Here is a 14,377-nt window from a genome sequence, read left to right on the forward strand (position 1 = left end):
CAGACTCTTGGCTAGCACGTGGTGATCCCTCTTCTCCATTAGCTTCATTTGATTTAACATCTGCTTTTTTCGATTTGCCTTGTTTCTGTGTCATTTTAATTTGTTTTAGTGGCATCTTAAGATGTTTCTGTGTTTAAATGGAATCAGTCTATTAGTGTTAGTTGAGCTAAAGAAGTAGTTTTAGATCAGTATTTGATGCGGGGCTCTGTTTCGAGTCTACTCAACATCGCGCCACAACTAGAAGTTTACAGATATATCTGTACCAGCTCTGCTACTTTACACTCCTGTGTATTTATTTGGCTAGTGTTGTTTTGGATGCTGTTTTCTTGTCTAATCCCTAATATTAGAGAAAAATTGGGGGGTCAGACGAGTTCAGTTTCAGAACACACCTATTGATTATGTAATCACCATGGACCAATGGTACGACAAAGGTGTTTAGAAGCCAAAACGAACTCCCTCAAAAGTTTGCTGTGGTTTGGTTTGTAGAACAGCTAAAACAAACTGAAAAAGAACTTGGTTTCGGCTGGAATTTGTTTGAAATGACGTCATTTGAGTTTGTTCTTCTATTGCTTCTGAAGTTTACCAGTATACTTTTAAAATGAGTGTTTGGAATGTGTTTAGTGAAATATAACCCAGCACTTAATCACATTGTTGTTAATTGTTCTGCAGAGTTTCAGAGCAAGCTGAGGAGAACAAGATGACCGCTAGTAACCTGGGCATCATCTTTGGCCCCACGCTCATTAAGCCCAGACATTTGGAGGCAGAAGTGTCGCTTTCCTCCCTGGTTGACTATCCTCACCAGGCCCGCATGGTGGAGCTGCTCATCAAACACCATCAGATGATCTTTGACGTGCCCCTCAGCCCCATGTCTCCAACCAGTCCAACTGTATCACAGGCTTCCTTTGGGTCCAGCATCCAGGACAAAGAGTCCAAACTCAGCCGTCACTCTAGATCCCTGATGGACATCAAAGAGGTAGGATAGCCTAGAGAATAGAAACCAGACTCGGTAGGATTAATTTAAGGAGATATTAAAGTTTTTGATTCGTTTTTTCTCCTCATACAGAGTGCAAAACTCTACAAGAGACACTCGTCTGTGATCATCCCAGCTCAGCTCATGGAGGAAGGGAAGGAAATGAAGACTGGAGACCACAGAGTACAAACATCTGGTTAGTATGAGACTACATTTACACTAATCCAGATAAATCTGAAAATGACTCTTTGGTCTAATAGCAGTCTGCATGTACACAATCATTCTTTTCCCCTAAAATTAGTCACCCACACACTGAAATGACAGAAAATGCTTTTGTCCTTGCTTTCGTTTTTGAAGTGACCAAAAGTAGCCAAGCTCAAAGAGTTTTAGATACTGATTGTACCACGATTATAATAGTTTTTTTTTTTTAATTAGTTTTAGTTTTTATTTTGTTTTGAGTTTTTGTTTTCAAATCCAGTTAGTTTTAATTAGTTTTTAGGGACAGATTTACAAATTTTTATTAGTTTCTATATTTTGAAATCGCTTAGTTTTAGTTAAGTTTTGATTAGTTTCAGTATTAGTTTTATAAATTAGAGTATTTGTTAGGTGCAAGATACAAAATCATCAGAATATACTATAATAACTCTATAAGATATTTTTTTGAACCTGTATTCAGAGGACACATGAACAATACCATCTACAGTACCCATCCTCAAATTCAAATATAACAGCCCACAAGCTACAGTAGCAGGCCTAGGTACTGTTCAATATGTGTGCAAGGCTGTATCTGAGGTTAGATGCACAGTAGTGATGGAAAGTTCAGATCGTTTAAATGAACTTTCGTGACAATCCCCTCTTGTTAGGACTCAACATATCAAAAAATATGTAATCAGCAATCATAGTTTCAGTCAGTTAAAACATTAACATGATCTAAAAAAGTTTCTTAAAATTAAGTTTTGCAACCCAAATAAAGCATGATTTACTTATTTAAATTCCATTACAATTTTTTTGTTGTGAAATAAACATACGTTTCACCAGATCCTCTCATTTAAGCCCTCGGTTTACCCGCGCTGCAGTTGTTCAAGTTTAGTTCAGTCACAGCAGGCTGTCATGTACTGTTTGTGTTTGTTTCACTGAATCACACATGCGCTGTATTATGTGTTTACCCGTTCTCAAATTCGATCTTTGTTTAGTGTTCTAATAACTAAATAACTCTGGAAATTAGCATTAATTAGCATTTTAAACAAGCATGTTAAAAAGTAAGTAGTTTGTGGATAAGTGCTTACTGGAGATGCCAATCGTTTCAAATGATTCAGTTCGATTTGTTGAACTAGTTCAACCGGTTCACTTAGAAGATCCAGTTAAATAGAATGCTTTGTTTTGGGATCAGGCTCACTAATATGGATATAAAACCCAAAATTGGACACAAATGTGTTAAATTTATACTTTTAAGTGTCTGCTCGGGTCCTATTTAATGCTGTCACCATGCTGCTGTCATGTCCCGTTGTTGATTTTGTCGTGGGAGCAACAGCGAGGACTGACTGGAGAAAGACTGACTTGATCTGGCCAATGGCAGCAGGACTAGACTCTGACGTGCCATACAGCTCAAACACCTGGCGTAAAACTGGCATTGTGGAGTTAATAGATTTCCTTCTAAAAGGCTTATATATTAAATACATTTACAAAGGCAAAAACGAAGGACGTTTTTGCTATAATTTTAGTTAGTTTCAGTTAGTTTTGTATGTACACAATAGTTTCAGTTATTTCTAGTTTTTTTATGTTTAAAAACTCTTGTTTTTATTTTTATTTCAGTTAACGAAAAGGATTTTTCTATTCTAGTTTTGTTTTTTCGTTAATTTTCGTTAACAATAATAACCTTGAACAGAACCTGTATTTGTCAATTTAAAGGGATAGTTCACTTTATAATGAAAACTGCTGCCCCTTAAGTAGGCTAAAATTTTAAAGATCGACAATCTTGAGCACCTAAGGTTTAAAAAAAAGTGTAATATAACATTTTAACTCTATTCAGATGTTTGTTTTGATGTGTATGTAATTGTATAAAAAAGTATTTTTTCTCTCAAACAGGTGAGGGCTCAGATGTCAACGGGGTTGGTTTGACTTCTGTTGACTCCACATCTGTGTTCAACCGGCCTGGTGCCAGCAGCCGAATGGTGCAGCTGAGACCTCAGCGTGCCAAGCCGGTGTCTCGACCAATCAGCATGCCCATAGACCGCCTACTCAACGAACGCAACAGCCGCAACACAGTGGAGCATGATCACTCACCCGCCGCCATTGAGGAGACCACTGAACCAGAGAAACCGACAACACCACGGCACACCAACTTTTACAGGAACCCCTTCATTGACACTCAGACGCTGAGGAGGACCTGGGACAGGCAGTACAGACATTATGACGTCACGCCCAGGACTGCAATGATAGTGGCCAACCTGCCACCTTCCGGTGTGCAGAAACAGCCTGAAATTAGTATGGGATCCCAAAGCAGCACCTCTAGAAAAGATGGTACAAGCCAATCTGGTGTGGCTCCAATATCGTTCAGAGCAGCACGGACACTAAAACCCTCTTCTCCTGGAACGTTCTATAGACCTCCCTCTGGAGGCCAGTTGAAGCCATCTGACTTGCTGGCAAAATCAGTTTCAAGAGCGCCAACCACTACCACAGGAGCAATTTACACAACAGCCATTACTGTATTAACAACAGCCAGCACGTCATCAGTCATGACGATCTCTACAGCGGTCACGACTCCCCCCACCACGCCAACAACATCAGTGACTGTCGCTCTGACATCCAAGCCCACTTTTACAACAGTGAGCAGAAGTGTGTCAGGAGGAGCAGGGGAAGGACTGTCAGAGAGCGACTTGCTCAGCCCAGTTACACTCTCTCCACCTCAGTCTCCAGGCTCCAGCACTGAGGAGCTCAGCCCGACAGATGCCAAACCCCTCTATCAGAGACGCAGTCGCCGCATGCAGGAGCTGGAGCATCGAGAGGCTCATTTTGTGTAAACTCTTCTGCATGGTACAGCATAGGGGCTTTCACATCAGTGGAACTATTTTACTGTTCCTCGAACTATTAGCAGAACTACCAACTTTTTGGCTTGTTTGCACCGCAGGAACTAAATTGGCTCCTATGTTGGTGCAGGGTCCAAAGTAGGCATGGGCTGGTATAAGATTCTGATGGTATGATAACCTTGGATAAAAATATCATGGGTTCACGGTATTGTAATTCCTCTTCTAAAATATGCTCTTTTAAAATTTCTGGGTAAAAAATAAAAACTTTGTTCCTTTTTGAACACAATATATTTTATTTTGAGAAACTTTTAAAATATTTTGGAGCAGTAAACATGTCAGGCTAAGTAATTCAATGAATTGACTTCTGCTGTCTTTATTAGTTTCCAGATCGCAGATTTGTTTACAATTAAAAATGGCATCTTTGGATATTTTTTTCTGCTGGAGATACTCTTGTTCAAAAAAAAAAAAAAAATGTTACTAAAAAGTCTCACACATACCTTAGGAACGATATTACAGAAAATTTTGGCGGTTTTAAAACCTTGACTTTTCCAAACTGCGGTATACCTTGAAAACGGTCATCGTCCCATGCCTAGTCTAAAGGCTCTGTTACACTTCAAACAAGATTCTTTATCGTTCTTTGTTTGAGAAGAAAAAAGAAGTTTGAAAAGGTTAAGTATAGACCTTTTTCTTAGAAAGCAAAACTAACCATTAAGCTTTGCGTGTATGTGCAAGGAGAATGCTAAGAACTTCCGGTCGGCAGCTGATGTTTATAAACAGTCACATTTGGACAGCTTTGAGACCATAGTTTTAATCTGTTTTACCTGCTTTTATCATCTTTGAACTATTACTGTTGACGATCAGCGCCACCTCCTGGATTGATTATTTAAAAAAACGTGAGTGTATGGGATGGAAAACAACTGCTGTAAGGCATTTTCCCCTTGTTGTCAGACGGCATCTTGTGTTGTTTAAATGGAGTCTCGTCATCGCTAAAGTCAGCATTTTCTCTTTCTTTCAAACATATAACCAACCCAAACAAATGTAATTCACCAAAATGTTTGACACACACACACACACACACACACGTAGCCTGTACTGTCCCACTAACACATTGATTGATTATGTGTCACAAAGTAAAAATAATGTGCCGTTTGTATACTACACAACACAAACTAACTCAATAAAATGGTTCCCAATTAGAATCAGTTAGAGTGTGTGTGTGTGTGTGTGTGTGTGTGTGTGTGTGTGTGTGTGGGTGTGGGTGTACGCATCGAAGAGCTGCTGAGCTAACAGCTGACAAGTGATTTAGTCTTACTTTGTGCTTTGTGTTCAATCTTCATTATCACGACAACACACAATGAAAGCACAGCTTTAATCACACTGTCCTCCATCATCTAGTGCTCCATATCAACTGGATTACATTACTTTAGAGTTGCTGAGGGCAACTAGAGAATATAGCTTTGGGAGAACTGGGCATGTTGTCTAGTTTCTTTAACTATCTGGTGTGAAAGCCCCTTATTGGCTTAATACACAGCCCTCAAAATGTCATTTTATAATAGTCTTGTTAATTTGTCTGCTATTGTATGTATTTTTATGTCAACATATGTGCCATATTGTATATATGAAATTGTTTTAATATCCCTTTGAGAAAGGGTAAGACTATTATGAGGGGTGAAACGTCTCAATGAATTTTTTGTTAAAGTCCCGTTAAGCTACTGTTTGAGCCAGAAGTATCAGCAAAGGTCCAAATCATTTGTGACATTCACTTATCCACAAGTGAGCAGTTTTTCCTTATTTTTTTTATTATTGTTTCTGAATGCTTATGCCAAATGTGTCTCATTCTCATTATCTCATTGACTGTGATACTGTATGTTGGCCATCCAGAGGTTTTAAGAGACACTTCTATATCAGTAAATAATCGACGTTTCAGATCTTCTGTGTAATAATTGTATAAACTCAACAGAATTGTGTACAGTATTGTCTGTATATTCATGCCAACCTGCTCATTGGGATGCACTTGCTAAGCCTAACTTTTTAATCTGCATTTAATGCTGTGCCACTGCATCATCACTGCCATCACACATAATAAATCAGTTACAGTATAAATATATATATTTTGAAAACACTTCTGCTCTTGTGTTTAGGCTGAGTGAGTGCATCTGTTTCTGTTTTATTCACAGTTATATATGCATTCGTTTACATTTTGTACACATAACCTGCTGCCATAAACATATCCTTGAAGACTTGCAACATGTTTGCAGATTAAATATTTAGAAAAAAATATATACATTTTCTGGGTTTTTCTTTTGTTCATGAGTGAATTAGACATGAAAGCTGCAAATAAAAGCAGCCTTAATTAGCATAAGAAGCTAGTGAGCTAATCAAAGGCTGACTCGGCAACAAACTGAATTAAAACAGTTAAATTGAGAAGCTAAATGATCAAAAACAAAACTAAAGTATAAACAAAACAAAGTTCACACAAAACTTAACTCTCTCATCATGTACTCATCTTTCACTTTTCATAATCCTATTTGGGTTTCTTTGGGCGTTATTCTGAAGCCGGAAATGGTAACCATTGACAAAATATCTTATTTTGTGTTCAACAGAAAAGATAAATCATAAAGGGTTGGATCCACTTGAGTAAATAGTGAGTGAACCTTCTCTTTAAAAAGACTGAAACTAATAAAAAGGATAAATCCCAAAATGTTAATTAAAATGATATTTATAGTAACAATAAGTAGCAATAAATTTAGTAGAATATAAATGTACCAATCCCTTCATAGGGCAGAGTAAGCAGCTACACTGTTAACAATTTTTGTAAATTACACAGTATTTAACTGTAAAGTAAACTGTAATTTACTGTTATGCAGTATGTTACTGTGTTTTAAAGTTGAATTGTGAAAGTGACTATATTGTACAGTAAAGACTTTTAATACTATGAATTAGGGCTGCTCGATTTTGGGAAAAATCATAATCATGGTTATTTTGGTCATACTTGTATTCAAAACGATTATCAGTTAAAGTCAAAATTATTAACACTCCTGAGAATTTTTTTTTTAAATAAATATATCCCAAAACATGTTTAACAGAGCAAGGAATTTTCACAGTGCTTCCTATGATATTTTTTTCTTCTGTAGAAAGGCTCATTTGTTTTATTTCAGCTAGAATAAAAGCAGTTTTAAATATTTTGAAACCCATTTTAAGGTCAATATTATTAGCCCCCTTAAGTAATAAAAATTTTGATTGTCTGTAGAAGAATCTACTGTTATACAATGACTTGCCTAATTACCCTAATTAAGTCTTTGAATCGCACTTTGAATCTAAATGCTTGTATTTTGAAAGTAGTCCAATATTATGTGCTATCATCATTGCAAAGATGAAAGAAATCAGTTATTAGAAATAAGTTATTAAAACTATTATCTTCAGAATTACATTTACATTTTACATTTAGTCATTTAGCAGACGCTTTTATCCAAAGCGACTTACAAATGAGGACAAGGAAGCAATTTACACAACTAAGAGCAACAATGAATAAGTACTAAAGGCAAGTTTCAGGTCTGTAAAGTCTAAGAAGGGAAGTGTTAGTAGTTTTTTTTTTTTTTTTTTTTTTTGTACAATTAGTGTGATATTCAAAGAGGCAATTGCAGATTAGGAAGTGAAGTGGAGACTAAATAGTTGAGTTTTTAGTCGTTTCTTGAAAATAGCGAGTGACTCTGCTGTTCTGATGCAGTTAGGGAGTTCATTCCACCAACTGGGCAGACTGAGCGAGAGCGTTCGCGAAAGTGATTTTTTCCCTCTTTGGGATGGAACCACGAGGCGACGTTCATTCACAGAACGCAAGTTTCTGGAGGGCACATAGATCTGCAGAAGTGAGTGCAGATAAGAAGGTGCTAGGCCAGAAGTCACTTTGTAGGCAAACATCAGAGTTTTGAATTTGATGCGAGCAGCAACTGGCAGCCAGTGCAAACGGACTAGCAGCGGAGTGACATGTGCTCGTTTAGGTTCATTGAAGACAACTCGTGCTGCTGCATTCTGGAGCAGTTGAAGAGGCTTGATAGAGTTAGCTGGAAGCCCAGCTAGTAGAGAGTTGCAGTAATCCAGTTTGGAGAGAACAAGAGCTTGAACAAGGAGTTGAGCTGCATGTTCAGATAAGAAGGGTCGGATCTTTCTGATGTTATAGAGTGCAAATCTGCACGATCGAGCAGTTCTAGAAATGTGGTCAGAGAAGTTTAGTTGGTCATCAATCGTTACTCCAAGGCTTTTCACCATTTTGGATGCAGTAATGGTTGCCCCATCCATCTGGATTGAAAAGTTATGGTGTAGAGTCGGGTTGGCAGAAACTACAAGCATTTCCGTTTTTGCGAGGTTCAGCTGAAGATGATGATCTTTCATCCAGTGTGAAATATCCAACAGGCAGGCTGAGATACGAGCTGGAACCGAGGGATCATCAGGATGAAAAGAGAGGTATAGCTGGGTGTCATCAGCATAGCAGTGGTAGGAGAATCCATGTCTCTGGATGACTGGTCCTAGAGATGATGTGTAGATGGAGAAGAGAAGTGGCCCAAGAACAGAGCCTTGAGGTACCCCAGTGTTTAGATGCTGTAGGTTGGACACCTCTCCCCTCCAAGACACCCTGAATGACCTGTCAGAGAGGTAAGATCTGAACCATTGTATAACAGTGCCCGCAACGCCCAGTGACTCAAGCGTAGATAGCAGGATCTGGTGGTTGACAGTGTCAAAAGCAGCTGACAAGTCCAGCAAAATGAGGACTGATGATTTAGAGTCTGCTTTAGCCAGTCTGAGATCCTCCACGACCGAGAGCAGGGCAGTCTCAGTTGAGTGGCCTTTCTTAAAGCCGGATTGCTTGTTGTCCATGAGATTGTTTTGAGTAAGAAAGTCCAGGACTTGATTGAACACTACTTTCTCCAGAATCTTGGCCATGAATGGAAGCAGGGATACTGGTCTGTAGTTTTCAAGTAGCGTATGGTCCAGGTTGGGTTTCTTTAGCAGTGGGGTTACCCTAGCCTGCTTAAATGTAGTGGGGAATAAACCAGAGTCAAGAGATGTGTTAATTATGTGAGTCAGTGTTGGTATGACTGCAGGAGAGATGGCTTGCAAGAGATGAGAGGGAATGGGATCGAGTGGACAGGTGGTTGCATGGCTAGATAGCACAAGTTTGGACACCTCAGACTCAGAGAGCTGAGAAAAAGAGGTGAGTGTGTGTGGTGTTGGTGTTGTATCTTGCGTGTTTGTTGTAGGTGCAGTAAATTGAGCACTGATTTTTGCAGTTTTGGTGCAGAAGAATGTAGCAAAGTCATCAGTAGTAAGTGTGGAGGATGCGGGTGGAGGAGGAGGATAGAGGAGGGAGGAAAATGTTTTAAAAAGTAGGCGAGGATTAGTGGCATTGTTGATTTTCAGACGGTAATACGTCTGCTTTGCAGAAGTAACCTCAGCTGAGAAAGAGGACAGAAGAGTTTGGTATGTTAAGAGATGTGCAGGATTTTTAGTTTTCCGCCAAATTCTCTCTGCAGCCCGAAGTTTTGAGCGATGCTCACGGAGAGCATCCGAGAGCCAGGGTGCAGGAGGACTGGCACGGGCTGGCCTGGATGCAAGAGGACATAATCGGTCTAGACATGATGCTAGTGTGGAGCAGAGTGTATTAGTGGCACTGTTCGAATCAAGTGCAGTGAGTTTGCGAGATGGAGGAAGAGAGTCTGAAACAATGGTGGATAGTCTATTGGGTGAGAGAGATCGTAGGTTTCTGCGAAAGGTAACCAGTGTTGGAGTGTGTGGCGGCTCAGGAGTAATGTGGATGTTGAGAGACAGAAGGAAATGATCAGATATTTGTAGTGGAGTTACTATTGTTTGATCAGTGAAGCAGTGTCGTGTGTAAATAAGGTCTAGCTGATTACCTGATTTGTGGGTAGCAGAAGTAGGTGCTCTTTTTAGGTCAAAAGAGGCAAGCAAAGTCTGAAAGTCTGCAGCTTGCGGTTTGTCAACGTAAATGTTGAAGTCACCTAGCACCAATAAGGGAGTGGCAAAATTAGAAAAAGATGAGAGAAGAACATCCAGTTCATCTAGGAAGTGACCTAATTTACCTGGTGGGCGGTAGATGACAACCACATTTATGTAGAAGGGGTGGATAATGGTGACTGCATGGAATTCAAAGGAGCTGATTGTTGGCAGGGACGGTATTAGAGTAAATTTCCATTCTTTGGAAATTAGTAGTCCAGTCCCACCCCCTCTCCCTGTGTGACGAGGAGTGTGGGAAAAAGAGAAATTAGCAGAAAGAGTAGCATGTGTAGCAGTGTCCTCCGGCCTCAACCAGGTCTCAGTTAGAGCCATGAGATTATAGTCAGAATATGTAGCTATGGAGGTAATAAAATCTGCCTTGTTAACAGCTGATTGACAGTTCCAGAGGCCCACGGAGAGAGAGAGTTGTGAAATAGTAGATACATGTATTGAACGAAGGTTGTGAGGATTACGCCTGCAGCGTACCTCCCGTGTTTTGCGAGTGTTAGTAACAACAGGAATTAGAAAACACATAATAAAAGTGCACTGACAACAAAAAATAAGTGTAAAGTAAAAACAATACAGTAAAGTACTCAAGTGCTTTGTCGGTGTCTTTGCTCGGTGGAGTCGCGCAGGTAGAGTCGATGGTCTTTACACTCGTCGGTCTTCACACGAGGCGGTCTTCACACGAGGCTGCCGCGACCGCTGCCGCGGTGAACTAGTTGTTTATATAACCCCAAAGCACTAGCTGATTGAATTCAGCTGGACACGCCTCGAGAGTCAAAACAAGGGCCGAAACTGAGGCGGACGACGCGAAACCGCGTCTGCGTTCGCTACACAAGCTCTTATAGTAACCAAGGAAACAGTGGCTAAACAACTTCTAGTATTATACACAACTGAAAGCAAGTTTAAATGTCCTACAACTTTACACAAACAGCTGGAAACAAGTCCTCAAACCATACACAACAACTGAAACAAATCTTAAATGTACTTACAGGCTGCTGAATTAAGTTGAAAAAAATCTTCTTTCCATGAAACAGAAATTGGGGAGGAAAAGGGTTGCTAATATTCAGGAGGGCTAATAATTCTGACTTTAATACAGTTATTTTCCACCCTGCAAAAGAAAAGAGAAATAAATACAATCGAATAAAAATATGAAACAAACTGTGCTTTAAGCATCTTCACTGTAAGAAAAACACTTTAGCTACAAAAGTCCTTTAGTCAAGAGCACTGAGAGATTTTCTCGTTTTGTTGTTTGATTAATAATCATAAAAACAGGCAGCAGCAGGAACATCGCGCACTTTTACTTTAATGGTTTCTCTTTCACGTCTTTTGATTCTTTTATCACACAAATGAGGTTTAATATGAATAATCACTAAACACCGCATTTTGACACCTATTTGACCATTAAAACGCTCACATTAAGATGACTTTAGATGTGTGCGCTGACTGTGCTCTGCTCGTCTCAGTGTGCAAACAAGACCGCATGCTTCTGTAAGTGTGCGCCACACACACACACACACACACACACACATAAGCATGCTGCCTTTTGCGCTGCTAAGTTAATAATCATTGATCTCGATTAATGTTTTTTCATAATCGTTAGAAGCTAAAATCAAAATCGGATTTTTGATTAATTGCACAGCCCTACTATAAACACAGATACTGCATGATAAATGGTGCTGTAAATGTAAATACAGTAATTTTGCTGTAATCAATTTACAGTAAGTTACTGACGGACAGCTGCACTACAAACTACACAGTTAAAAATCTTTGAAAATTTCACAAAATTTAACTAATATGACCCAAATTTTACTGTAGGACAGTTATGCAGTATGTTACTGTATTTTAAAGTTGCATTGTAAAAATTATCATATATTTTACATTAAAGACATACAATGTTGTAAATATACATCAAGATAAATGGTGCTGGAAATGTAAATACAGTATTTTTGCTGTAAGTAATTTATACTAAGTTACTGGCAGACAGCTGCACTTCAGCTCCAATGTTAACAATTTTTTTATTAATTACACAGTATTTAACTGTAATATGAACTGAATTTTAGAGTACAACAATAACGCAGTATGTTACTGTATTTTAAAGTTGCATTGTGAAAATTACTCTATTTTAAAGTAAAGACATACAATGCTCTAAATCCATATACTGCAAGGTAAATGGTGCTGTAAATGTAAATACAGTAATTTTGCTATAATTGATGTACAGTAAGTTACTGGCGAACAGCTGCACTACAAACTACACTGTTAACATTTTTTTGTAAATTACACAAAATTTAACTAATATGAACCGAATTTTACTGTAGGACAATTATGCAGTATGTTACTGTATTTTAAAGTTGCATTGTGAAAAATACCATATATTTTACAGTAAAGACAAACAATGTTGTAAATATACATCAAGATAAATGGTGCTGTAAATGTAAATACAGTATTTTTGCTGTAAGTAATTTATACTAAGTTACTGGCAGATGGATGCACTACAGCTCCAATGTTAACTTCTTTAATAAATTACATAGTATTTAACTGTAATGTATATTGAATTTTAGAGTACGACAATAATGCAGTATGTTACTGTATTTCAAAGTTGCGCTGTGAAAATTACTCTATTTTACAGTAAAGACAATGCTCTAGATAAATATACAGCAACATAAATAGTATATAAATATAGATAAATACAGTATTTTTGCTGTAATTGATTTAAAGTAAGTTAATGGCGGACGGCTGCACTACAAACTACACTGTTAACAATTTTTGGAAATTACACCATATTTACTGTTACTGTAAATTTAACTGAATTATTTTACTGTAGGACAGTGATGCAGTATGTTGCTGTATTTTCAAGTTGTATTGTGAAAATTAGCGTTATGTTTTACAGTAAAGAAGACATACAATACATAAAGACATACAATACATAAATGTGCTGTACAGTATATTTGCTGTAATTGATTTACAAAAAGTGACTGGCAGACAGCTGCACTACAAACTACACTGTTAAAGATTTTTGTACTTTACTGTAGGACAGTTATGCAGTAAGTTACTGTATTTTAAAGTTGTGTTGTAAAAATTACTGTTTATTTTACAGTAAAGACATTTAATAATGTAGATGCATGTACAACAAGTTAAATGGTGCTGTAAATGTAAACAGTATTTGTAGTGTAATTAGTTTACAGTAAGTTGCTGACAAACAGCTGCACTACAAACTACACTGTTAACGATTTTTGTAAATTACACAGTATTTACCTAATATGAACTGAATATTACTGTCAGAAAATTATGCAGTATGTTGCTGTATTTTGAAATTGCATTGTAAAAAATTACTGTATTTCACAGTAAAGTAGACATACAATGCTGTAAATACATATACAGCAAGATAAATGTGCTGTAAATGTAAATACAGCATTTCTGGTGTAATTAATTTACAGTTAGTTACTGGCGAACAGCTGCACTACAAACTATAACTACATGTTAACAAACTTTGTAAATTACACAGGAATGTACTGTAAAATGAACCGCATTTTACCGTAGGACATTTATGCAGTATTTTACTGTATTTTAAGAATCAACAATTCTCACAATACAACTATAAAATACAGTAAAGACACAATATTGTAAATGCATTTAACAGCAAAGTTATTGGTGCTGTAAATGTAAATACAGTATGTTTGCGGTAATTGATTTACAGAAAGTTACTGACAGACGGCTGATCTACACCGTTAACAATCTTGGTAAATTACACTGTATTTAATATGAACTGAATTTTACTGTAGGACAGTTATGTAGTATGTTACTGTATTTTAAAGTTGCATTGTGAAAATTACCTTATATTTTACAGTAAAGGTATCAAATACTGTAAATAAATATACTGCATGATAAATGGTGATGTAAATGTAAATACAGTATTTTTGCTGTAACTTATTTGACAGTAAGTTACTGGCAGACAGCTGCACTACAAATTACACTGTTGACATCGATTGTAAATTACACAGTATTTTACTGTAGTATAAACAGAATTTTAGTGTATGGCAATTATGTAGTATGTTACTGTTTAAAGTTGCATTGTGAAAAACACCATATATTTTACAGTAAAGGCATACAATTCTCCAATTACATATATAGCAAGATAAATGGTGCTGTAAATGTAAAGTATTTTTGCTGTAATTGATTTACAGTAAGTTACTGTAGATTCTATCAGAAATCAAATTACCGGCAGACGGCTGCACTACAGCTACACTGTTATCATGTTTTGTAAATTACACCATATTTAACTGCAATATTAACCAAATTTTACTGTCAGTTATTTAGTATGTTGCTGTATTTTAAAGTTGCATTGTAAAATTACATAATAATACATAAA

General features: G+C 37.4%; 2 protein-coding genes across 9 annotated transcripts in view; one reads left to right on the plus strand and one right to left on the minus strand.

Moving 5' to 3' along the window:
- The window catches only part of arhgap29b (Rho GTPase activating protein 29b), an 80,329-nt gene extending 74,055 nt beyond the window's left edge, over window positions 1-6,274 (plus strand). For 4 of the 8 annotated variants that reach the window (XM_087238928.1, XM_087238929.1, XM_087238930.1 and 1 more), the window contains 3 exons: window positions 670-973; window positions 1,064-1,170; window positions 3,056-4,327. In XM_087238928.1, coding sequence (XP_087095054.1) covers window positions 670-973; window positions 1,064-1,170; window position 3,056 — 412 coding nt within the window. In that variant the 3' untranslated portion in view covers window positions 3,057-4,327. 8 annotated transcript variants of the gene reach the window in all.
- Window positions 6,275-7,427: 1,153 nt separating this feature from the next.
- LOC147846305 (uncharacterized) overlaps window positions 7,428-14,377 on the minus strand; it is a 350,900-nt gene continuing 343,950 nt past the window's right edge. Inside the window, exon 2 of the mRNA XM_087240597.2 lies at window positions 7,428-10,955. Within this exon, the coding sequence (XP_087096723.1) occupies window positions 7,642-10,539 (2,898 nt within the window). The 5' untranslated portion in view covers window positions 10,540-10,955 and the 3' untranslated portion in view covers window positions 7,428-7,641. The remainder of the gene's footprint in view (window positions 10,956-14,377) is intronic.

The sequence above is a fragment of the Danio rerio genome, chromosome 2 (genome assembly GCF_052040795.2).
Source record: "Danio rerio strain M-AB ecotype USA chromosome 2, GRCz13ab, whole genome shotgun sequence".
Classification (NCBI taxonomy): Eukaryota; Metazoa; Chordata; class Actinopteri; order Cypriniformes; family Danionidae; genus Danio; species Danio rerio.